The sequence below is a fragment of the Triturus cristatus genome, chromosome 1_2 (genome assembly GCF_964204655.1).
Source record: "Triturus cristatus chromosome 1_2, aTriCri1.1, whole genome shotgun sequence".
Classification (NCBI taxonomy): Eukaryota; Metazoa; Chordata; class Amphibia; order Caudata; family Salamandridae; genus Triturus; species Triturus cristatus.
This window is the reverse complement of record NC_140580.1, coordinates 908,036,922-908,061,226: the sequence shown is the minus strand read 5'-3', so window position 1 is coordinate 908,061,226 and position 24,305 is coordinate 908,036,922. Positions and strand designations below refer to the sequence as shown.

General features: G+C 43.6%; 1 protein-coding gene across 2 annotated transcripts in view; it reads right to left on the bottom strand.

Moving 5' to 3' along the window:
* The window catches only part of C1_2H1orf159 (chromosome 1_2 C1orf159 homolog), a 273,746-nt gene that overhangs the window by 142,319 nt on the left and 107,122 nt on the right, over nucleotides 1-24,305 (bottom strand). For both annotated transcript variants that reach the window (XM_085609641.1, XM_085609644.1), the window contains exon 5: nucleotides 19,208-19,318. In XM_085609641.1, coding sequence (XP_085465767.1) covers nucleotides 19,208-19,318 — 111 coding nt within the window. The remainder of the gene's footprint in view (nucleotides 1-19,207; nucleotides 19,319-24,305) is intronic.

Sequence of the window (24,305 nt, the reverse complement as noted above, 5' to 3'; positions counted from 1 at the left end):
ACTGACGTCAGAGCGATGGGGTGGCACCTAAGTGGGCACCACACGTCACTTCTGGCACGGTCCACACAGAGCTAAACCAAGCCACCTTCTGGCATGCAGGGGTTCTGCTAGAAATCTCTGGATCCAGTCTGATGCCTGGGGAATATTCTAAAAGGAATCTGCTGCTGTAGGTCTCTAACAGATATTTTAATTTCCTTGCTATAATTAGTTTAGGTATATGTAAACATAATAAGTCGGAGACCACCAGATCAGTAGCGTTACACAACATCACTTATATACATATAAATGCCATAAATAAGTTGACAGGATTAGATAAATTACACAAATGGATGGTTAATTCTTTCAAGAAACTGGAGGCAAAAAAAGACACCTTGCTCCTATCAGAAAATCTGTGGGTGAAGCCACAAGGGCTATGATTGAATGCCCGTTCAAGGAATTTTGAGGGGCCAATCCTGTAGATGTCATGTTGCTGCAGGAGCAGTGAATTCAAACGTCCTACATAGAAGTCTTCCACAGGCGAATAACATTAAAGGATTTAAAATTTTTGAGAACCAGAAAGGAAGTTGGTGATAAATAGAATTGAAAAAAAAACAATTGAGTAATGTAATCTAAAGGTACAGGCGCTTGTATAGTGCAACTGCTTCTCAGTAGAGTGTCCTAACGCTCTGCACTGACAGTTGTGGGACCGAGGGGCGGACAATGAAAGTTAATTATTAGAGAATAGCCAATTTTTTAGCCTCTTCCTAAACAGAGTGATGGGTGTAAAACATCTTAGTTCCAGCGGAAGTTTATTCCATAGAGATGGGCCTAAAAAAGACAATGACCTGCCTCCCATTCTGGATTTATGAATCCATAACATTTTAACCAGAAAGGGGTTAGCTGAGTACAGTTTTCTAGGGGGGGGATGTAGAAGCAGATTCTTGTTTAAAAAAATCTAGGCCCTACTCCATACAGTGCGGAGGTTTTAAAAATAATCCTTTTCCTTATGAGGAGACAGTGCAATTCTCTGAGAGCTGAGGACACATGTTTTTCGTAAGGGAAGTCTAAGCACCACGCGGGCAGCTGCATTCTGGACTACCTGGAGCCTATTAGTCAGATAGTTGGGTAAGCCTAGGTATAGTGTATTACTATAGTCCAGTCTAGATGTAATCAGGGCCTGGACCACCAGTTTCTTAGAGGACAGTAACAGAAAGTGCAGAAACCTCCTAAGCATCTGTAACATGCCAAAACAAGTCCCTACCACTGTATTGACTTGTGGAAGAAAAGAGAGTTCCCCATCAAATGTAATGCCAATTCTACGCCTGTACGCCAAACCCTACGGCTTGAAGACGGGTCAAAAGAGTGTGGTGGGGGATCGTGCCAAACGCCACCGACAGATCCAGCATGATCAGCACAACTTTGCCACCAACATCGAGGGTGCACCTAATAAAATCAGCCACCTCAACTAGTACCATTTCTATGCTACAACTGGGGCAAAAGCCAGATTGACTGGAATGAAGCAGGTCATTGCTTTCCCGGTACCGAGACAGCTGCTGATTATATATTTTCATAAAGTTGTTCTGCTACTTTTTTTAGTAACACCTAATGTGTGTTGGCCAGTCCATTTTTATGGTGTAGTGAGAAGAACAAGATTCTGATCCCAGAAGTAAAGCGCAACATGATAATCTGCAAAATAATAAACCATTGCATTGCTTACCACCAGGCCATAATAACCAGTACACTGTCCCACGAGTATAGTAGCTACTCCAGTAATAACTACAGTGATTGTATGAAGAACAGTAATAAGCCTTGATGCTGTATGTATAGCTTTAGAAGAGTCCACAGTTACGCCTGGTTGCCTTCATAAGTCAGATAGAGTAGCCTGTAGTGGCAGACTGAGTACGTCCCACCACGTGTAACACCATAATGGCAGTATAGTCTTTCTATTGCCTTACAGCTGGAATAATGTATAGGAACACACCCACTGTAGGTTTGGCATGCTTGAAATGCTAAAAAAAGACAATGGATGTTTGGTGCATGTTGTCTTTTCATTCCTTTAGTATTACCAGGATTAAAAGGGAAGTCACCTGTCTCAACAGTGGCAGGACGTCTCAAGTTTCTCAGCATTGTTTCATCACATGATGCGTACAAAGTGTGAAAGGTGTGTCAAGCTGGCTGCCTGTTACCAATGCCACAGTAGGCTATGCCAATTACCTGATTCACTTAATTGCCAACGCCCCAAGGTATGTTGACTCCGCCAATACTACAGCCCGATTCAACACGCAGCTGTTCAGGAACTCACAAAGAATGTTGCACCAATAGCTTACAGAATGCTTTACAACCAACTAATTTAGGATCAAATTTTCCGAGACTGCATATAAACATTCAAAATATTATCTTTAAATGTGTTTGTCCCAACATGACAAGTCATTTAGAGAACCTTTAAAAAAAAAATCTGTTGATAAGTGGATGCTTCAAAAAACAACAGAAAGACATACGAGTAGCAGAATGGAGGGTTGGGTGACTGAATGATCCGCATTTGTAGAGCGCACAGCTTCTCAGCAAAGAGTGTCCCGGCACTAAAGTCTCACACTAACAGAAACCTGGCCCAAAGGCCTAGCATTGAAAGAGCCTGGTTTTGAGCAGTTTCTTAAAAACCGTTAGGTTAGTCGTAGATCTGAGAGAAGCCGGTAGTTGGTTCCACGCTTGAGCTCCCAGCCCGAAAGATCTGCCCCCCACCCGGTCAAGGCGTACTCTGGGGACGCAGGCCAAGCCCATAGAGGATGACCTCAGGGACCTGGCAGGCAAGTAGTGGCTGACTCTTGCCCTGAGGTAGCCAGAGACCCTACCATAAAGGGCTTTGGAAAACATTACCAGGGTCTTAAACTTGATAATTTTACTCATCGGGAGCCAGTGTAATGCCTTAAGATGAGGGCCTATGTGGGACCTGGGCTTAAACCTAAGGCACAGTCTTGCAGCGGCATTCTGAACCACTTGTGGGCACTGGAGGAGATCGACTGGGAGGCTCAGGTACAGAATGATCACGTAGTGCAGTATGGAAGTGACCAGAGCCTGGACCACGGTTTTCCTGGTGTCGAGTGAAGAAGGGAAAATAACTTTCTTAGCAATCGCAGCATGCCAAAGTAGATGCCCACTAAGGACTGAACTTGGGGTCTCATAGAGAGTGCGCTGTCAATGTGGATGCCGAGGTTCTGAACCATAGATTGGGCTGAGAGGGACGGAGACATCTCCTCCGGCCACCATTGTCTCCAGTCAACCACAGATGGAGAGCCAATAAAGACAATTTCCGATTTCTTGGAATTACATTTTAGTTGGTTCCTAATGAGCCAGTTAAACACCTTAGTGAGGCTTGATCTGATCCCTTCACCATCAGAATCTGCTCCTTTTTCGCAGTTGAATATCAACTGTGAATCATCAGCGTATGAAATTATTTTAGCCCCCACAGGCTTCCGCCATAGATGCGAGGGGCGACATGTAAAGGTTGAAGAGAGAAGGGCTTGGAACACAGCCCTGAGGGACCCCCACTTTCAGAGTGGGCATGGGGGATGCAAAAGGGGACACACACATTTCCTGGCTTCTATCCTCAAGAAAGGAGGATAGCCAAGAGAGTGCGGATCCGCCAATGCCAATATGACCCAACCACTTCAGGAGCCTGTCATGTGGGACCATGTCGAAGGCCGCAGATAGGTCCAAAAAAAATAAGGAAAGCTCTGCCACCTTGTTCAAGCTTTTCCTTGATGTGCTCGGTGACCTCCAACAGAGCCGTTTCTGTACTATAATTAGCCCTTAAGCCAGATTGAGTGATGTGCAGGAGGTTATGACTCAGCATAGTCCAAATAGCTCTGTTCACATACTTCTCCAGTACCTTAGAGAGAGAGAGTAGAGAAGAGAGATGGGCCTGTAGTTACCAGGCACCTTCGGATCAGCAGAGGGTTTTTGAGGAGTGGAAGAATGTGTGCATGCTTCGAGATGGAAGCCATGAGGCCCATTGAAAGAGATGAGTTCATCACCTTACCACAGGGTTAATGGCTAAGGCCACAGATGCTAGCAATTTTGCTGGACACGCATCCGCGGGCGAGCCAGACTTAAGGCCCTTAAGAATCTCAATAGATGTCTCAGGCTGCAGAAAAGGTATCTGCAGTAACGCAGGGGGTGCCGGGGTAAAGCTCGCCCTAGTAGGGATAGGACCAGAAGCTGGGTCTTCCGTAGTCCCCTCTGAAAAGGATTTTTGGATCCTGACAATCTTATCATGTAGGAACGATGCTAGCTGGCAAGTCCATTCAGCAGAGTGTGGAGACTCCTTAGTGGCAGCCTTAGGGGTCGTGAACGACTTCACAATGTTATAAATCTCCTTTCCCTTCTTGTTAGCGGTCCCGATCTTATTCTGCATAAAGCTTTTCTTGGCGGCTCTAACCTGACAGTACTGGGATTTTAGAGCTGCCATATAAGCCACTTTGTCCTCTGGTTTATAGGCTTTCCACCACTTACTCTCCAAGCATTTAGAGGTGCTAAAGCATTGACATTAAGCATTAGCCAAGATTCAAGAGCAAATGCGTCTACTTTGGGGTTTCCACGTAGTGGGGGTGTGGAAATATGGATTTTTCTGATCAGTTATGTCCCCTATCTTGGACCCCAACGGTTCCATGTATAAATCACAAGTACATGTATGTTCCCTCCAGTTCCAGTTATGAAGACGCAAATACATGTGCGTCCACCGTTAACATGTCCTCTTTCAGATCCGCCATGAATGGGCCGGATATTCCATTCCTAAGTACGAAAGGCCACCGGCTTTATATGGTTCACTTATGCCATTTTACAGTTCAGGCGAGTAGGCCCTGATTCTGCCATCAAGCTTTCCCTGCCTTCTGCCTCTGAGAGCTCCAGTCTGAGCCTGCATCTGTATCCATGAACTTTGTCCTCATTCTCTGCGCGGCTCACGGTGCCTGACATCAGCTTGCTGCCTGCCAAAAAACTGTATTTCACCTTCGAAATTATCTGCTCCGCTCCCTGCCCAATGCATTCCTGTCTAGTAGTTTAAGTAAACATTCTTCCAGCTACCGAGCAAAGGCCCGGCTTCTCTGTCTTTATGCAAGTAATTCATAGCCCTATTATTATGGAAGACTTTCGCCCTCGCATCTAGTGTAGACACTTAGACGCTTGTACACGCACTAACAGTCAGTATAGTCAGTATGGAATAAGATTCTACTCTAAGAGACCTCTCTTTTGGATAACATAGTTCTTTAAACATAGGATGTTAGATATGATTTGGGATAAGGTTGACTTGACCCACCAGACATCTGTCGCCACATGTAGAGCTAAATGTCAAGTCCCCTTCACCCCCTAGTTGCACGTCAATCACACGTCATGCTGCTGCGCGCACATTTCTGCCAAGTATTTCTGCTGACATTGCGAAATTCCTTCATGGAACCACCCTATTATGACATCACACCTGATGACGTTCTTTAGTCACACCCAGTTACGCCCACTTTTGCTACGCATGTATGTTTTATCTACACTATCAATTGTTACGCCTCTTGCATTTGCTTCAATGTAATGCCTATTGTATAAAAGTACTTACTCATCAATAAAGTATGTACTTCACTTCCTGAACCTCCGTGGTGATGGAACCTGGAGTCAACGATTCGAATCGTCCATTGGAATAAAGCCCATTCCGAACCTCTAATACCACGGATTCTGCCTCTTATTTACTGAGCTATATTTATTATTTTTCTGTATCAAATTAAGTCCCGGTAATTAAATTATTTACCACATGAATGGCGCCCGAACAGGGACATTTTCTCATCTCACGCGCCGGCGGTGCGTTGCAGGCCCGGTCTCCTGCCACAGCTGGACGGACAAAAACGCGTACCAGCAGGATTTCCTGTATCTCCCTCCGGTCAAGCGGGGGCGACTGAGGCTGCGATCAACACCCAGACGAGGCGGTGAGAAGTGCGAAGTATCCCGACCAGAGCCTAGCTGAGAGAGCAAGATCCGAGGTATACAGAGGCCCACCAAGTTCCGAAGTTCCGAAGTTCCGAGGTTTCCGATGTCCCGAAGTGTCCGAAGTTTTCGAGTCCAGTCCAGTCCAGTTCAGTTCCGTTCCGAGGCCTTCCGTTCCGAGCTACCCAGTGAGTACCATTACTGGGGAGGCGTTCTGGCGTACACATAAGTTGTGCCGGTCCAGACGGGTTTGGGTACACAAATCCGGTCTGCACTGTTTTAGCAGTGTATCTGTACTGTTTAGCAGTATATCTAGTATATCAAGTATATAAATTCAGAATAATTCAGTTAAAATGCCGAGGATTATGTCTTGTGATAAAGTTTTCTTAGATCGTCATCATCATTGTTGCTCATTTAAATGTTGAATGTTAAATGTGTTAATACGTCCTGCATATTGTGGTGTGAATGACTGTTCATTATTGTGTTTATTGTATTAAGTTTGTTCAAGACCAAGTATCAGATCAATTCTCAGTATGCCGCTCTTTTCGAAACTAAGACAGATCACAACTAGAAAAGGGGTACTCGAAGAAGCTGTTCCCATTCCTCCTAGGGACACTCCAGGGTACTTCATGTATCATAAACATGGCCTAGACGCCATATTATTTCTTGATCTATGAGTAGACTACACTAAGGAATCACCAGAAAGTCAGAGGTGGCCCGCAGCTGGGACCTGGGATGCAGATTGCATCGTGAAAGTAGAGGAAGAATTATGGAAAAAGAAAGCTAGACCATCACAGAAAGACGCCATTGAATTATGGCGTAAAGAATAGTATAGACGTACAGAAAAAGCACGTAGACAGGAAGAGAAGAGTAAGGAAAATTCAAATAAAGTCCGAGAAAATCTATTAATTAAAGAAGGTACACGAGTGACATCAGAACAAGTAGACAGACAAAGAAATGCCCTTATGAATGGTATGTATCCCCTTCTGGCCGAGGGATTACCTAAGGCTACTCCGGAGATACCAAAAGACTTGCCACCCCCATTGTTCCCAATAAAAATGCATCCTAAAGGGCATCCTAGAACAGCAGAAGATGTTTTTCTTTCCTCATATTTAGATGAAGCAGCTCCCGAGTATGCTAACCCCGCCCCACATAGACCGTCTGCCGGGGAGGTTCAACGCCAAGATCCTGTATCTGTATCCCTACAGCATCAAATCCTGACACCAGTTCCGGCAAGCACATCTGTTTCCACGTCTGTTCCTACAGCTGCTTCTACAGCTGTGCCCACACCTATAGTTGCTGTATCGCGTTCAACGAATCCTTTCACGCCCGATACCCCAGACGGGGCTACCGGAGGTGCTACCAACATTTTTTCTACGCCACCCAGAATAAATAAACTTACTTTTCAAGAAACAGCACATCCACGTACCCCCAAACTCATAAATGCCCGCACGCTTAAGGAACTTCTTGTAGATTGTAGATATGACCCTGTGCCCGGCAAAGAGGACGAAATGATCATGGCATCATTACGTATCAGACGAGCCGCGGTGTATTTGGGGAAGTTACCAGGAATGACTGTGCATCTAGATAATATATATCATTTTGTCCAAACAGGGCGAGATTCTGAATGTATTAACAGAGCTATGGAATACCAGAAAGTGGAGATACAGGGGGAACTGTTACGTTTCCTCATAAATTGTGTGATCAGAAATGAAGACCGACCGGGGGTAGACCCGGAAGCAATGCAAACTCTTACCAGATGGAGCCAGAATATATCAGAAGGGAGACATGATAGGCAAAAATGTATAATAGCCATGTGCCGAAAGATCCGTAAAGAAATAGAACGCCTACACGAAGAGAGATTAGCGGTAGACCAGTTTGAACAAGATGAGGAGGAGGAAGGATTAGGACTGCCCACAGGACAGTCAGAAACCATAGCCTATGTAGGTAGAGGAAGATCTTGTAATAGTACTAGATGTTTCACTGACCCGATACGTCCGATATGTCCAGATAATAACAGGAATTTCCAAACACCTACAATAAATCTAAGGTCCCCCGAGCATTCGTTCCAAGCCGCTGACAAATTACTCCGAGAACGAAGGGGTTATCATTTACTCGATTCTATGGATGAACAAGAATTAGCCAGGTCAGCCGTTCATTGGGCTGACAGTCCCGGAAAATATGGTGATGATACAGTAGCACACACATTTTTGAACCTCACCCCAGATGAACAGCGTTTAGCTGGGATTTATATGATTCAACAACTTCTTATACTATATAAAAGTCAACATTCCGATCCTGGTCCGTTACCTGATATATTGACTGAATTACTCACGAATAGATGGAGAGGTTCAGGTACTAAGTTAATTAGAGAAATACTAGAATAAAGAAAGCAGTACATTCTTTTTGTATGCCCAGAACATGTCTCACTGCCCATCAAGGAAAGAATGACGTATTACATGGACAGACAGAATGCCTTACGAGAAGTACACCCAATAAAGGGCGAGGACAATCAGTTTAAACGTGTATATGTATATACGCCCATATCGAAAATAGAATTGTTAGAAATGAAGAAAGTGGTACCCAGTCATGACAAAGACCCAGCGGGTTTTCACCGAGAAATTAAAGACATGTTACTCATGGGAGAGTATACCTATCCCGACATTATGACAATATTAAAGGTATTAATGCCTGCTGGCATTTATGAAAAACTCAAGGAAAAAGAGTGGGAGGTAGGAGACCAAAAGATAGACTGGACAGCATTAGAAAATGAAGAAAGGGCCCGAGGTCCAGGTTCGGGGCTTGGGGATAAAACTAAAGCACTACCAGGTTTACTAGTACAGGTACTGCCACGTTTATTAACCACGAAAAAGGAAGACTGGGGTGCAATATCAGCCTGTAAACAAAAGCAAGATGAAGACACTAGTGATTTCTATGCCCGATTCGAAAAATGTTTTGGTATAAATAGTGGTATAAAAGCAAGTAGCGAGTCATACCCACATCTGTTTGTGACAAAATTAGTTGAAAATTCCTTGCCCCAGGTGAAGAATAGAGTATTAAAATTCGAGAGTACCTGGCAAGGTAATACCCCATCACAAATGTTACAAATGTTACAGTACCATTACAATAGAATTAGAGAGGAACAAGAACATGAACAGAAACGCATGAAAGACACAAAAATGAAAATGCTAGTCTCCCAGACAGTTCCAGCTGAAGGTCATAAAAGGGGTACGACACAGTCCGGTGATTCAGCAGGACCTGTAAAAGGGACATGCAACTATTGTAAACAACCAGGTCATTACATACACGATTGCCCAGTCTTAAAGCGTAATATCGCCACAGGTAAAACACAAGAAAGACCACGGCCACCTAGACAGGATCAGAATGAACAAGGAGCACCACAGCATGCACAGTCCATGCCAGCTCCACAACAGTCTATACAGTTTGTGCCAGCCGCACCAGCGTTGCCTGTTGCTGCCACACAAACCACGACACGACAGCTGTACCAGACCGCACAGTACGACTATCCTGATTATCAACGATACGCATGAACCAGCCTAGAGAGGGAAGTTGACTTACCCCTTATCGAGGTCCCTGTAGACCAAGAAGGACCTTATGTACATAGTGAACTATTACGCCAAGATAGAAAATTTTTACTTGATACAGGGGCAAGTCGAACAACTATAAAACGTAGTGAAGTTCCAGGGGCACCCCTCTCAGGCTCACAGAATATTTCCCTTGGTTTTTCAGGAAAACCTATTGTTAATGAAGTATCACAGCCTCTTCCACTTACGATAGGACCTTTAACCCGAACTACAGATTTATTGCTTACTAAATCATGTCCAGAAAACCTGTTAGGTATAAAAACACTGAAAGCTCTAGGAGCTATAATATGTTGTTCTCCGGAAGGAGTAAGATTGTTTTTACGTGATTTCAAAGGTCACTATGTGTATCGAGACATGGATCCCCGACTACAGACTTTACCTACACATTTATGGGCACAAGGCCCTACTGATGTGGGTTGCATGAATATTACACCATATCGGGTTACATTAAAGGCAGGAGTGGTACTACCACGAATGCGACAATACAAGTTACCACCAGATGCTGTAGTGGCTTTACTGCAAATTATTGACGAGCTCATTGTCCAAGGAGTAGTTGTGGAAACAGACTCCAATGTATGTAATTCCCCGATAATTCCGATTCTTAAACGAACAGATCCAAAGGCTCCGCCAGTATATCGATTGGTTATTGATCTGCGCGAATTGAACAAATGCATTGTGCCACAATTCCCTGTGGTCCCAGATATCTCGTCATTACTGACAGCTATTGATTCCGAAGCAACATTCTTTACTGTAATTGATCTCAAGAATGCCTTTTTCAGCGTCCCAATAGATCCGGAAAGCCAATACTTGTTCGGATTTAGTTTAAATGGACGTAGCTTTAAATTCACACGCGCACCTCAAGGATTTACCGAAAGCCCCAGCATCTATAGCCAAGCACTGAAACGAGAACTCGACAGTATCCACATGCCAGTAAACACTGCCCTGCTTCAATATGTCGATGATCTGCTGATCACCGCTAGAAACGAACATGAATGTGAGAAAGCATCACTGACGGTATTACAATTTTTGGCCGAAAAGGGGCACAAGGTGTCCCCTTCTAAGCTGCAATTCTGTGTCCAGCGAGTTGTTTACCTTGGTCACTCGCTGTCCAAGGAGGGAAGGCAGCTTACACCAGATCGCATCCAGCTAATTGCAAATATGCCGATACCCAAGACACAAAAGGAGGTGCGGGCTTTCATAGGCCTCACTTCATATTGTAGGCAGTGGATCCCTCAGTATGCATTTCTAGCAAAACCACTCATTCAATTGACAACACAGGAGGCAGCCACATTGACTGTCCTCCCTTGGACTCAGGAACATACACACGTTTTTGAAAGTTTAAAGAAAGCTTTATGTCAAGCACCTGTCCTAGCAACACCATGTTACAATAAACAGTTTACACTCTTTGTTACATAACGCGAAGGTACTGCCTTGTCAGTACTCACACAGGAACAAGCAGGATCACACAAACCATGTGCCTATTTTTCTAGTACATTAGATCCCGTAGCTCAGGCTTTGCCTGCATGCCTAAAATCAGTGGCAGCAACAGCCTTAGCAATCAGACAAAGCGATGCCATAGTATTAGGACATCCATTGACAGTACAAGTACCACATGCAGTAGAGGTTCTTTTGAACCGCACACAAACACAACATTTGACTATAGCGCGACTTACAGGGTATGAATTAACATTGTTCCAACCACATATAGAAATTAGACGTTGTAGTACATTGAATCCTGCCACACTGTTACCTGTAAATGGAACAGATCCACTTGCACATGATTGTATTGAAGTTATCACTATCACGACGAAACCCAGACAAGATTTAACAGACGTTCCATTATCAGACCCAGACCTGACGTTGTATGTAGATGGTTCATGTATGAGAACAGGTACAGGAGAGTTAGTGGCCGCTTACGCAGTCACAACAGACACTGAAGTCATTGAAACAAATTGCATAAATACCTTGTCCGCTCAAGCAGCAGAGCTCGTCGCTCTGACACAAGCCTGTATTCAAGCCACAAATAAAAAAGTCAACATATATACTGATTCACGTTATGCATTCGGAGTTGTACATGACTTCGGCGTGCTGTGGCGAGAGAGAGGTTATTTAACTTCTCACGGTGCCCACATTCAGCACGGACCCCTCATTCATGCCTTATTAGATGCAATACATCTACCCACTGCAATATCAATTATGAAATGTAAAGCTCATACGAAAGTTACTGATATCATTTCTCAAGGCAATGATCTAGCTGACAGAACAGCTAAACAGACTGCTCAAACTCAAACATCCGACATGACAAAGACAATAGTCCCGACGCCAACACATTGCATGATGGTTAAGGATCCCGCTCTTGACGTAATTGACATACAGACACATGCTACACCAGACGAAATAAAGAGATGGACTGAGTTAGGAGGGATCCAAACGGATCAAGGATGGATGACAAAGGAAAAATCTGTGTGGTTCCTTCCTGATTCAATGGTCCAAGTCGTTATTAACACTGTACATAGTCCAGCACATCTAGGAGAAAAAGCTATGCTAGACAGCATTCAACACATTTGGTTCAACAAACATTTACGAGCAGCAGCTAAACAAAAAGTTCGTACCTGTATGATCTGTTGCCAGTTCAACCCAGGAAAAAGCATTCCCGTAGAACAGGGTGGATTTCAGCCTCCTGATCACCCTTTTGAAGTCCTCCAGATGGATTATATCCAGATGGAACGATGTCGAGGATTCAAATATGTTCTCGTAGTTGTCTGTGCTCTTTCCCGTTGGACAGAGGCATACCCGGTTTCAGATTACACTGCCCCGACTACTGCCAAACAGTTAGTTCGAGAATTCTTCCCACGGTACGGTTTACCACGTGTTGTCTACTCAGATAACGGCCAGCCGTTCTCATCCGAACTAATGAAACACGTTTCACTTTTGTTAGGTTATCAGTGGAAGTTCCACTGTGTCCGACACCCCGAGGCAGCAGGTCTCGTGGAAAGACATAATCAAACTCTGAAAATTAGATTGTCCAAAATATGCAGGGAGAAAGGTGTCGACTGGGTAGTAGCGTTACCAGTTGCACTCTTTTACATGAGAATGGTAGCACACTCTCGAACAGGGCTATCCCCGTATGAGGTGATCTTTGGCAGACCACCAAATATGTGGGGGACGCCTATACCACGTAAAATAACTGATATTGACTGTAATATGCTGACAGATTACTTGGCTTCCTTGATGTCTGCACTACAATCTTGTCGTTCACAGGTAGCTGCAGCTTTTCCTGACAACACTGAGGTGAAACCCCATGACGTAGTTCCGGGGGATCTGGTCTTAGTGAGGAACTTTGATCGGAAGTCTCAGCTGGATCCTAGGTGGAGGTCGCCTCAGCTCGTATTGCTTACCACAAGGACAGCCGTGAAGATCGAAGGCAGGAAAGGCTGGGTACATTCAAGTCATATCAAGAAATTTCATGGACTACCATCGGATGTAAATACCACACCTCGTGTGTCTTCACCCATTGACTCAAAACTTCCTTTGGTTGAATCAAGTAATCACGAACAATATAAACTGAAACTCAGGTCTAACCAGTCAGGCAATTTGATTGTTTAAGTCCTCTCCAAGGTGAAGCGGTTGAATTTGTCTCTGACATGTATCCCTTAGACCTGAATAGAGAAAAAACCCGAAAAATGTTGAAACGACATGCATACTGTAAATCACTGCGTAGTCATTGCACAGTGACGTTATTAATTTTGTTTTTCTTAAGTCTTTTAATAATTACTGCAAGTATATTGTTGCACATATATTATCCTATTTCTAGACATGTTTATAATGTTACTGCTGAACATTCTTTTAGTGAATTACCTCCGCATGAATTGTCATATAGATTTGCGCTGCGCAATAACACTTTTATTAGTATGTTACATCATTCCCATCAGGTTAGCAATGCTACAAATTGTTGGATCTGTGGCCGACTCCCTGCCTATCAGAATTATAAAGGAATTCTACCTCTCTTTCCATACCCGTTCACACACAACGGCTCCTGTGGAGCATGGTTTAGTTTAATTAATTCCCAAGATTCGAATTCTGCAGTTTATCAAGACAACTGGGTATGGGGAAATTTGAACTTAGTTTTACTTAAAGTCTGCTACCCTAACAAGGAGGGACTTCCCAAAAGAACAGGAACTGATCTAGAAAATGAAGTATATGGATTAGGTAATTTTACGCTTAATCTTATGATCCTAAATGTCGAATCCGAAGCTACTCCAATTTTATCCGCCATGTCAGTATTTCGAGTAAAAGGTGAATTATGTGTAAGAAAGAATGGTTCCATACATATGGGCCATAGTAGATGCACCACTGTAATAGAATTTAGAGATCAAGGCAAGTCGACATTTAGAGCTTACCGCCATTCCTATTTTATATGTGGTCAGACCGCATATATACGCCTACCTCTAGATTGGGATGGTACCTGTTATATAGCATTCCTTTTGCCACCTGTTTTCCTAGCTCCTCCTGATTATCACAGAAATACTCAGTTAGTACACAATAGAGAAAGGAGAGATCTCCCAATAGTCGATTACACTGAAACAGCATGGGAAAAATACACAGATTTCAATAAAGGTCTCTTTCCCTATATAGGTACCGTTACTAATAGTAAGCTGATACGTAGATTAACTAGAACCCTTGAAGCAGTAGTGAATGAAACTATTTCCGCCTTAGGCAATTTAACAGAAGAGCAGTCTGCTATGCGGATTGTTGTGCTTCAAAATCGTCTTGTCCTTGACGTCATCCTGGCCGATAGGGGCGGAGCTTGTAGGGTCATCGGATCAAGTTGTTGCATTTTCATACCAGAAAATTCGCCATCTGTATATAAAGCCATAACCCGCCTTCATAAGATTGTAAGCCAGATACACCAGAATCCAGGCACCTGGACTTGGTCCGGTTGGTTTTGGAGTGTATTATCTACCTTTGGATGGAAGGTCCTATCCTTCCTAGGTATTGGCTTTCTCATACTATTCAGTTGCTGTCTATGTCTACAATGTGGACCAGCGATCTGTGGTCTGTGTGCCACATCGTGTATTCCACCACCAAGATTTCGTTCGTCCCAGAAGAAAAAAGAAGAACAAATGATGCTATATGAACAGATCAATGGATTGATAAAGATTGATATCTCTTGACGGGCAAGTAGGGGACAAGGAGGGAATGTGGAAATATGGATTTTTCTGATCAGTTATGTCCCCTATCTTGGACCCCAACGGTTCCATGTATAAATCACAAGTACATGTATGTTCCCTCCAGTTCCAGTTATGAAGACGCAAATACATGTGCGTCCACCGTTAACATGTCCTCTTTCAGATCCGCCATGAATGGGCCGGATATTCCATTCCTAAGTACGAAAGGCCACCGGCTTTATATGGTTCACTTATGCCATTTTACAGTTCAGGCGAGTAGGCCCTGATTCTGCCATCAAGCTTTCCCTGCCTTCTGCCTCTGAGAGCTCCAGTCTGAGCCTGCATCTGTATCCATGAACTTTGTCCTCATTCTCTGCGCGGCTCACGGTGCCTGACATCAGCTTGCTGCCTGCCAAAAAACTGTATTTCACCTTCGAAATTATCTGCTCCGCTCCCTGCCCAATGCATTCCTGTCTAGTAGTTTAAGTAAACATTCTTCCAGCTACCGAGCAAAGGCCCGGCTTCTCTGTCTTTATGCAAGTAATTCATAGCCCTATTATTATGGAAGACTTTCGCCCTCGCATCTAGTGTAGACACTTAGACGCTTGTACACGCACTAACAGTCAGTATAGTCAGTATGGAATAAGATTCTACTCTAAGAGAACTCTCTTTTGGATAACATAGTTCTTTAAACATAGGATGTTAGATATGATTTGGGATAAGGTTGACTTGACCCACCAGACATCTGTCGCCACATGTAGAGCTAAATGTCAAGTCCCCTTCACCCCCTAGTTGCACGTCAATCACACGTCATGCTGCTGCGCGCACATTTCTGCCAAGTATTTCTGCTGACATTGCGAAATTCCTTCATGGAACCACCCTATTATGACATCACACCTGATGACGTTCTTTAGTCACACCCAGTTACGCCCACTTTTGCTACGCATGTATGTTTTATCTACACTATCAATTGTTACGCCTCTTGCATTTGCTTCAATGTAATGCCTATTGTATAAAAGTACTTACTCATCAATAAAGTATGTACTTCACTTCCTGAACCTCCGTGGTGATGGAACCTGGAGTCAACGATTCGAATCGTCCATTGGAATAAAGCCCATTCCGAACCTCTAATACCACGGATTCTGCCTCTTATTTACTGAGCTATATTTATTATTTTTCTGTATCAAATTAAGTCCCGGTAATTAAATTATTTACCACAGGGGAGCTGATGCCACAAGTGATCCTTCCAAGGCTGGAAGAGAGATCTTGTGCAGGGCTCTGTACATGTGTTCCGCCCTTTTCATTGAAGTCTGGGCGTTGGTCCCTGTGCAGGTTATGTGCATTATACTAGATTCTTTCCTGGACAGAGTGGCATTTAAAATTGCGGGGTGGAGAACCTCATCAACAAAAGGTCAGGGAGGCAAATCATCAAAACCGGAGGACTACATAACATTTCCTTAACAATGCCTGGAGGGAAGATAAACGGGTGTAATAGAGGATGAAAAACAACCTCCAGTTCATGCCTAAACCAAAGCCCTGGTAGGCGTTTAAGAAACATGTGACAGAAGCTTCAATCAGAAACCTCAGATCACTCAAATTAAAGCACATGTAATAAGGCTGTGCTAATACTTTAAGCCATTTCGTCAAATCCAGCCATTCACTCCCAAAGTGGAACACAGCCTAGATGTTGGCAAAATAAACCAGCATTGGCATAGCCAATAGGTCTCGCTTTTGTTACCTTATTCGTGTTTAGCCAGAGCTATTTGCTTTGCAAATGTCTTTCAGCTATGTAGCTGGAATACTCTCAGCCTGCATGTGAGCCGTCGTGCGTGATAAATCCCTAAAACACCACATATACCTGACCAAGAGAGCGCGAAGAAATAGCTACACAATAACACAATCTGGTATACGCCACACCAGGCTTACAGCCAGGCCTTAAAGAAGCTCTGAATTCAGTTATTGTCATCAAGTATTCTTGAACAGGCGGGCACTCGAGTACCTATCAATGCTAACATACATACCGCACTCTAAACCATCCAGCTTTCAGTTTTTTTATCCTTTGTTAGTTTTATATGGACATTTATATTCTGTTCATGGCAAATGTGCTTGTGATTCCTAGCACACGTTTTATAAATGATAATTAATTATTGAAAAAAGGTTGGTGCCTGATTATAGCAACCATTTTTTTTTATAGAAGATAAATGAAGCACAGAAAGGAGGGGGTTTCCTGAGTTGCTTTTAATGATTAGTTAATTTACCACTGTGTGTCCAATGCATCCTTACATCCTTACTGCATGGTGCTCTGGCTACCTATGCCAAGTATCTGTGAAAAAATATGCAATCTGGTCGCCTGCCATCTTCTGAAAACACCACACCCAAAGCAGCACACATCTGTAAAAACGCTGAACGCTATGTGAAATAAAATACTTCACTTCCATTGTTAAATACATTACATTGGGGAATGGATTTACCAGCATGGCATGGCCCTTAGGGAGTTATTTCCAAACCAAATTTAGCATGGCTGCACTTTGCTTGGAAAGGATCTGTCAGGTCTACAAAATCCATTGTTCTATTGGAATTGTAGATAAGTTACGCCTGCTGTGTGATGAGTGGTACTGGAACGACTGCATGTGCACTAAATGATATTTACTCTGTTGCAATGTAATGGGCCGTGCCGAAAAGGACGTCCCTTAATTGCTGTTTTTTCCTACACGAAGACGCTGCTTTGTAGACCGAGGGGTTTATTTTTGAGAGTCAAGTACCCCAAAATAAACAGTGAGGAACAGAACAAGACCACAATTAGAGGTTTTCGTCTGCCGCTTATTGATTTCTCCATCCTTGCCAGTCAGGGGGGCCCTGTGTTCAATATGTGGTGAGCTCCGGTCCGGCAGCAAGATTGGACTTCTCAAGAATGCTGCTGTAATTAGGAGGAATGGAGCTCGCGGGAGCCGTGGGAAGACCCTGGAGGCGGAAGAATTGAAACTGGTGTAAACTGTCTGCATTAGTTTCCCTACCCTCCTCCCGAATACCATATTATTAACCCTGGGCGTAGTTTGCGTAGTAGCGCTACGCGTAGCTACGCAAAGTGCACTTTGCACTACGCGAACTGCATAGTGCAGTAGGGAAATGCTGTTCGCACTGATTGCACAGTGCCGGATGCTTGTCCGCACTGTGCAATCATTGCAAACGGCATCTTGCACAGAGCAAGCGGTTGTTTTCTACCGCCCGAGTATATTTGTACTCGAGTGACGCGGACTGGTAGTTTCTCATAGCAAGCGGTCACGACCATACGTGACCACTCACAATGAGAAACCTGACCTCCCTGCGTTGAGAATCTCGCCTGGAGGTTTATTTTCCACGCTCGTGATCGGCAACTCGATGTTGCTGATGGCGAACGAGGAAAAAGTCTCGCCGGGATGTTGATTTTGCTCGCTCGCAGTCGCCATCTTGACGTTGAGGACCGCGAGCAAGCAAAAAATGCCTGTTACGCTACGTGTTTTTGCATTGTGCTATGTGCAATTCGCATAGTGCGTAGTAGCGCAAACTACGCCCAGGGTTACATATAATCCAGCTGACATGTTCACAGCTATGTTGCTGAACTTTGCTCTTTACATAATGTGTCCCGTTTGGTCGGCGCGGGTTATTACAGAAAGTACAGTTTGTGGCAACAGAAGATGTCGCATGCCTCTGAACAGCTCTAGCGGCCAATTGTGGGAGGGCTGGGGGGGGGGGGAGGGGTGCGGCCGACAGCAGGGATGCGCAGCGTTTACCTTGCGGGAGCAAACGCGGTAATTGCTAACAGACGACGCCACTCGCTCCCGCAAGGGAAACGCCAAACGTGAACACGTGGCAATTGAAAGCAATGAGAAGCATGCACGTTTTTGGGCAAAAAAGCGAATCTATTCCGAGAGGTCCCCTCCTATGCAACGCATGCGCGCTGCGTTGACGAGACCTAAACAAACTCTATACTACAAGTCTCTGAGTCGGGACCCTGATAAAGCAATACTTCAGCTCAGGAAAAGCAAGATTAAAGCAGACAATGTATGCCTTAGATGTGGAAAGGAGGGCTCTGGTCTAAGTTCATCAAGCCTTATCTTTAAGGTGCTAAACCAAAACCAGTATGTATTATGACCCTCTAAAATAGAATATGGTAAATAGGTGTTTAAAGAAGTGCATGTTTTTCCTTCAAATATTTCCTGGATAAGGTCTCCTCATGCCAATGAGTATAGCTACAATAAACAATACTTTAGATCCATTAGCAGAAATGCAATATGAGGCTCCTTCAACCATTCCCGACAAGAGCCGGTACTTGCAGCCAGGGCTTCAGCGCACTGAAGCTATCAGCAGACTGGCAGTGCCACACTTTGCTTTGAAGCAGTGCAAGTAACAATTCAGCATTAAGCGGGCAGCAGCACGAGAAGCAATGGGGAAGTGCGAGTATCACTTCTGTACTCTGCAGTAATGTAATACAAGGCTGTGGTATGGGGCACTTACCATTTCTACACTCTGTCAAGTTGAAAAGCGATTCTCCCTCCTGTAGACTGCTCTCGTTCTTGCACTTTACACAGGTGCTGTGACCATCTTCCGACCAGTAGCGAAAACAACCTACATACGAGTACAGAACAGAAAACTGGTGACTAGGTAACAATAACACTAGACTACCACACCAACTCCAAAAAAACACAAACTTGAAGACCAAAGCAGTCCCATAAAATACATATTGAAACATTACCTTATAAACAACAGTACAATTACACATTGGTCTTAAAGTATTAAGCAAATTATGGAGAAAACAAAATTCAGAGAAGTTTAATTTAACAAGCAATTAGAAACTTCCATACTTTGGATAACACCTAAGACCAACAAAGCGTGTACACTTCAACAATTTACAGTGGTTCGAAAGATGTAAAGGACCCAAAGTCAACTCAGAGGCCCGCAGCAGATCCAGAAATATGTCCAGAGGTTGGTAATATGGTTAGAGTGCCCAGGCATCTGAGACAAGACTTGGAATGTTATGCTCAATGTAGAGTTCAAACCTAATAAGCATAATATCATCAACAAGATCAGCAAACTCCAAACATATCTGAATACAATCAGAACCACCTGATAGATGGACACTGACAGACAAGAAAGAGCTAACGCTCATGTCTTATCAAAGTCCCCTAAACGATATAACTAGATGAACTTGAGACGTCTGCAATTATATACCAGATTATAGGAGTAGAGTTGTACAGTTTTGCAGGTCAATAAGCGCTTAGCAACTTGTGCATGGCATAGCCCATCTCTTTACAGACTCCAATGTTGATTGAAGCTCAGAACTGACAGATGGCTGAGAGCACACTGAACGACACCATACCCGCTAAACAAAAGTCATATATATGCATGTATCATAGAAGAGGAACAGGCTTGGTGAGGGTTAGCAATTTTCTTTTTTATTGTATTGAAGTGCAAAACTAATATAAATAGTTGATTTTCGAGAGTATGCAATAAATATACATGGCAGTAATTCACCAATAATATTAAGCACCACTATGACTAATAGTTACGTTATACAGAAAAAAAAACAGCAAGCTGTTGAATTATGCGTAAGAAGTTGTGATCAGGTGGGTAGTTTAATCAGTACCTTCAGGCACTTCCCTGACATTCCACTGTTTTTGAGCAAAATGAAAGATCACTCATCATTAGTCTTGGGAATCCCTATTCAGTTTACCACTAAAGTCATTGCAGTAATGAAATGCAAGGTCCAGCATTCGCTCCCTGTTACAGAATACCCAAATTTTGTGCAGGTGGACCACTCTAAGGGAGTTGGATCTTCCGTTCCCCAATGTAGTAGCAATGAGAGATGGGTTAAGAGTGTCCTCCTATTTGAATGAACCAGATTAAGTTCCTTTAATTATTTTTCAGTTCTTTTTATTTTACAGTATTTCCATTAGTCCATCAATATTGATGTGTACCACAGAGTAACGTGTAAAGACAGCTGATCTGTGTTTTGCCCTTTGTGGCTCATTAGTCTGGGGCTTTCTCAAGGCTGCATAATAAGAAAACATAAATTGCGATTAGTGATTAGAGGTGTGTGGTTAGGTAAGGCAATCACTGTGTGTGGGGTTGAGATGTGAAGAAACACCTGTGACCTCCTAGACAAGAGTGAGGACGTCTGGACACTTATGAGTATGTTTTTTTTTGTTTTGTTTTTTAAAAATGTTTTTGTCCTCATTTGCCTCTAAAAACTCCATTCCATTTGCACCTGTGAATAGAGTATCATGCCCTTTTGTGCTAGAAGCAGGGAGACAGAGATAGGAAAGGGAGGATACTGGCTACAACCTTTTCCGCCTTCGTTCATTTGAAGCACCTATGTTCCCTTGTTATCACTCCCCTGCTCTCCCTCATGCGCGGAGGCGTAGAATGGGAAGCAAGGGGGGACCAGATAGCCAGACGAGGCGAGGAAGGCGTAATCATCGGACTTCGTTGTTCATTCATTATTCACACCACTCTATTAAGGGAGACCAAAAATCATGCTTTTTGAAGGCCTTCATATCCAAGCTGGCAACATATTTAATAGAGATTAGCCAAACAATGAGCTTTGGAGGGGTTACAGCTATCCACTGCAAATTTCTCTGCGTGCCAACAGAATAGAGTAAAAAAGCAGCCTTGCTTTGTTATCCGTTATTCGTGTGGGGGAATCTATACATCCTAAAATAACCAACAAGACGCTTACCTTAATGTCCATATCCAGCACAGTAGACAGAACCCTACTCACATCATTCCAGAAAGGCTGAATCTCCGGACACTCCACAAACATATGTACGTCACCTTATCTTGGACTACCACACCTAGGACAAACCACGTCTCCTCTGCTCCCGAACTTTGACAATCTCTGGGGCGTCCAGTAGGCTCTATGGATGGAGAAAAGGCGATTTCTTCTTAGGTGTGCTCGTTTTACTATTTTAAATAACATAGCCATTGATACTTGCCACTTATATTCCAGCGAAGACTCCGGCAAGCATCTTCCCCACAGTTCCGTTGGCAATGTGAAGGCCCCATCTTCCAGTTCCACCATCAGCCAGTATATTGTTGCAAGCTCCTTTTTAAGTACAGTCTCGTTCAGAAGTCTGTCCTCCGACTCATTTGATCTTCCTATCACTGTGCCTGGATCTCGAAACCAACTATGTATTTGCATGTATTTAAATCTGGACATTTGCCGTTCCCAGAGATGGTTACACGATTCCCAACTTATTAAAAGACCATCCTGTGTGATATGGTTCCATCTCGTTAGGCCAGCCTCTCTCAGAGGTCGAGCTAGTGCATCTTTTGTCCAGACCAGTGAGCCAAGTGAGTCCCATATAGGAGCCATTTTGGCTGAAGTATGGTATTTTTAAGGCTTTTTCTGACCCTATACCAGGTCTCAGCCAGGCCTCTCAGAATCTTTAGCCTGACTTTCTTAAAATATTTAGGGTCTGCATATTTGAACATAAAGCCGACACTACCCCCTGGCTCCTGCCTTGCCATTACTCCCAGCAGTCTCCAAATCTCTGATATTGTGGGTGTGTTCAGCAGCATTTTTCAATTTTTTAATAAAAAGGCCCATGAATAAAATAGCAGGTCTGGTAGTGCTATGCCCCCTTTCTCCACCCTTCTTCTCAATTTCTTCCAGGCTATTCTGGGACCCTTGCTTGACAAAATAAAGCTACCGATTTGACCTTGCAGCTTTTTAAGCGCTTCCTTATCAAACGAGAGGGGAATGGTGTCAAACAAGAAAGTTAATTTTGGGAGGAACATATTTTTACTAGGTTTACCCGGCCTAGTAAGGTAAGCTGGAGGTGTGCCCAGATTTTTAAGAGCCCACTGATCTCTTTCTTTGCCTTCTCCAGACTGACTTTAGTCAATTTGGAGATGTCTTGTGGAATAATGACTCCCAGATACCTCATTGCCTCCCTATTGGGTGCTTCCCCTGCTTCCAAATTCCAAGTCATGACCACCGTCTTATTCCCATTTATTTCATAACCCGAGATTTTTCCAAAGTCTGTTGTTAGTGCTGTAATGCGGCTTAGGGTGTTTTGAAGGTTATTTGAAAAATTAGAATATCGTCAGCGTAGAAAGCTAATTTCTTGCACCAGCCCTCATACTGAAAAGGTACAATCTCTAAATCCTTCCTTATTTTCCTGGCTGGGGCTCAATGTATAAATTGAATAAAAGTGGCGATAAGGGACACCCCTGTCTCGTTCCCCTGCTGATAAGAACCGGATCGGTCAGGAAGCCATTAACTAGCACGCTAGCTCTTGGGGTCCTGTAGATAGCCTCTAATGTACTACAACAATTTTGGCCAAGATTTACAGATTCTGCCACAGTCTGCAAAAAGGCCCAGTTTACCCGGTCAAAAGCTCTGGTGGCATCTAAAGCTATTACCGCAAGTGGAAGCTCTAAGCGGATGCCAGGTCGATCGAGCCTATCAGCGAGAAGGTCAGCTCTTTCAAGGACCTACCCCGAATGAACCCTTTTTGATCCGTATGGATCAACTCCGCCATTGGTCCATTTAACCTGTCGGCCAATATCGTTGCAAAGATCTTATAGTCGCAGTTGAACAAAGATATTGGCCGATACGAATCACACTTTTGTGGGTTTTTGCCTGGCTTCAGGATTAGGGAGATGTTAGCCTCATCCCATGAGGCTGGCATTTTAGCCCCTTTCAAAAAGAACTTGTTAAAGAATTCTACAAGGATAGTTTTTAATGCACTAGCCAGTACTTTTTTATACCTCTAGAGGTAGGCTGTCGGGGCCAGGGGCTTTTCCTTTCTTGCCTTGTCTTAATGCAGTGTCAACTTCCCCTTCCCCAATCTTCCGGTTCAACTGCCTGCTCTTCTCTGCTGAAAGGGTGCTACTTGAGCCTTGTCTCAACCAAACTTCAACCTCATCTGACAGATGTCCCAGGAATATATCCATCGTTTGTGTGAAAGACAGTCTGAGTGCTATCAAAGTCCATGCAGTTAGCTACCTTAGTTGAAGGCCAGTCTTGATAAATGGTGCAAGAATACGTGAAAAAATGGGGATGGGAGGGGTGGAAGGAAGTGGAAAACTTACAGAGATAGTCCCTTTAGCCTTTGACATAAAATGAAGGTAAATGGATAACATGGAGAAGGCAGGGAGCCCTCCTATTAATGCTACATGACATGCTTTGTAGATAAGAATGTGGCAGCGAGTTAATAGTAAGAGCAGAAACAAAACACTAAGTAAAGGAACAAGACATAATACCTCATAAATAGAGTACAATATACTTGTTTGGTTTCCATATGGCTTGTGTTGTTATTCAAATACAGTCAAAAGAGCAAAGTCTTGAAGGGTTCCATCTCAGCAGGAATAAATACATACATGCAGAAAGTAAAAATTGTATCCCACGAAGACGAGTACTTGTGTAATTATTTTACATTGGTGACACATTGTCTAACATGTGAAAGGAATTTTCTGTGCTTTCACATCATGGCCAAACCTAACTGTGTAATTAGCTGAGGAGGCCATATCTATAAATCATAGTTTCATCTACCTTGGGCAGAAAACTATGGTAAAGTATACCTAAGAAGAGGGAACCAGAGGCAGCCCT